The sequence below is a fragment of the Nematolebias whitei genome, chromosome 5 (genome assembly GCF_014905685.2).
Source record: "Nematolebias whitei isolate Nwh7 chromosome 5, NemWhi1, whole genome shotgun sequence".
Lineage (NCBI taxonomy): Eukaryota > Metazoa > Chordata > Actinopteri > Cyprinodontiformes > Rivulidae > Nematolebias > Nematolebias whitei.
Window position 1 is genome coordinate 5,086,283 of NC_056502.1, and position 2,713 is coordinate 5,088,995.

The following is a 2,713-nucleotide window of genomic DNA, read 5'->3' on the forward strand; positions in this document are numbered from 1 at the left end:
ATTTGCATAAACCATTGTCAAAGTAAGGGTAAGCACTATTTTGTGATGTCATTTCAAATAGCAGTTTTTATTTAACCAGCGCCGGTGACTGCTGTCAAAGTTTATAGATTTAGCTTTTTTGTTGTCATTTATTACTGATCTCTGCCTTTTCATGCACCTTGGACAAATCCATTGGTAATGTTAGCTTTCCCAAAGATATTGCAGAACATTTAGTCATTTTATCTGCCTCCTTCAAAAAGTAATAATGTGTGAACTTTTTCTCCCCCACAACACATTAACTGGCTGATGAGCTTGTCTTGATCCTCACTGCATGAAAGAAAGCTGACAGTTAATGTTTTGTAACGAGTGATGTTAGGTGTAGTCTAACAATGCAGTAAAAGCTTAGACGGCATCAAGATTTTAAAAAAAGCTTTGATATAAACTTAAATAAGAGGGTTATTACTTTTCTACTCTGCAGCTGTGGAGGGCTGGATCTTGTTTGTGACGGGCGTGCACGAGGAGGCCACAGAAGAAGACATCCATGACAAGTTTTCAGAGTTCGGCGAAATCAAGAACCTGCACCTCAACCTCGACCGTAGAACTGGTTACCTGAAGGTGAGACCGTTTTTTTTTTTTTTTCTTGTTTTGCTGACTGACTTTATTATCATGTTCAATTCAAAAATACTTTATTAACTCCAGAGGGAAATTATATTATATCAAAGTTTCTGTAAATTTCTTAACTTATGTTACTTTTTAATTTTATTCAGTATTTAATAAATATTCTATTATTCTGGCAAGTTAGACCTTTTTAAGGTTTCATAACAATGCATTTAAAGTTTAATCTAGTCAATGTTTTAAATACTGTGTGAAAGATTGTATTTATTAACAGCAGTTAAGAGACGACTTTAAGAACTAGTCCTCAAAAAAAAAAAAATCCCTTTTGTTTGAGCATGCTTCCTTTTAGATGAATTAATGAAATATACTCATTTAAGTTTAAGAAGATTATTAAAATGAAGAAACTATAGATGATCATAAGAGGGCTTAGACCAGTTGTTTACAAACTTTCCAGTTTTTAACTCACAAAATAAAAATGAAAGAGACTTGTGACCTAAACAATTTCTGGTTCTAGTACAAAGTCTTTCTACTTATTATTATTTTTTACATTTATTGGATTCCTGTGGATGTTATGAAGACCCCACACTTTCAAGATGTGTGTTTAGTGTCCTGATCACAACTTTAGAAGCCACTGATGTAAATCACAAACTTTCACCTCCTTTACAGCTGTTGGCAGATGCCAAGAAGGTCTGAATACAAGTTATTTGGTCATTTTCTCTCAATAAGAAGGATGTTGGGTGTACTTTTTAAATTGCTTTGTGAAAGTCGATATGCAATCCAAAAAGAAAATGGGTTCAGTCTTTTTTTTAATACAATAAATTTGTACCTGTTCTCTGCCACAAGGTGGCAGCATCTACCCATCTATCGGTACAAGCTTACTCGTTGTTGAACAGGATTGTTTTATTGATTACCCTTAACTGCTTTAAAGAATTACTTGATATATATTGTTTATCCAAAAAAGTGTATATTGCTAATGTGTTGACAGTGTTTCCCTTATAGCACATTACCATGGAAAAATATGTTCTGTGCTCTGCTGGGACTTTTTACTTTATTTTAAGAAACAACTTCCACATCTGTTTTATTTTTACGTAACAATCCATGCGATGTTCTGACATCTGTTTAAAGGGCTATGCGCTGGTGGAGTATGAGACGTACAAAGAGGCGCAGGCTGCCATGGAGGGGCTCAATGGTCAGGAACTGATGGGTCAGACTATCAGCGTAGACTGGGCATTTGTCAGAGGACCGCCCAAGAACAAAAGGAGGTGAGGCTGTTGGGTTTATTCTTTATTTTTATGCACATCTTCGAAACATGGGTAAAAACGATCATGTAAATACAGCTCGTTTAATGTTTTATCTCACTACCCTAGACGTTTGTGACCGTTTAAAATATCTTTCAAATAGGGATCCTGTAACTAGTCTCAAACATGCCATTTGATTTTGTTTTTCTCGACAGTCTTCGTTTTCTTTGCACAGTAATTTTCTGTATCCTGTTACAGGGGTGGCGGGCGAAGACGGAGCAGAAGTCCTGACAGAAGACGGCGCTGAGTGGACAAAGCATCTTTTGCATCACATCAACAGTTTTTCATCTTTTCATAAAAATTAAACTCAGATATTTGTTTTGTACATTATTTAGAATAAGTACATGCTACACCCAGCAGCTCTTACTGAGTTAAGGAGTTATTAAAAAAAAAAAAAATTGGTTGAACAGTGTAATAGAAGAAAATGTTTAACTGTTAGTGAAACTGTGTAACGCAACACCTACGTGTTAGTTGTGCATGTTAATAGTTTTTCTTCAAATGTTTCGGGTTGTATTTTATGGTGAAGTGTTTTGTGTTTTTATAATCTGGGGAACAATAAAGGTTTTAAAGACTAAAAGTGTGTCATGCAGTGTTTTAATTAGTATCAATGTGACATGGCATTTATCATACAGGATGATCTCACCCACTCTGGTGGTGACGCCCCAGCTATTTTGTCATCTCCAAAACACCTGTCACTCCGGCCCTGTGCCTCACTCATAGGCTACTTGAACACATCTCTTTACCCTTTTTTCCAGCAGCCAATTGGCAAGTGAACGTTTCTCGCTCTTCTCATTTGGTGTTTACTCTGCTGGGTAAAATCA

General features: G+C 35.9%; 1 protein-coding gene across 1 annotated transcript in view; it reads left to right on the top strand.

The window, feature by feature from the left end:
- rbm8a (RNA binding motif protein 8A) overlaps positions 1–2,469 on the top strand; it is a 6,719-nt gene extending 4,250 nt beyond the window's left edge. The window contains exons 4-6 of the mRNA XM_037676717.1: positions 458–594; positions 1,720–1,856; positions 2,091–2,469. Coding sequence (XP_037532645.1) covers positions 458–594; positions 1,720–1,856; positions 2,091–2,139 — 323 coding nt within the window. The 3' untranslated portion in view covers positions 2,140–2,469. The remainder of the gene's footprint in view (positions 1–457; positions 595–1,719; positions 1,857–2,090) is intronic.
- Positions 2,470–2,713: the final 244 nt, after the last annotated feature.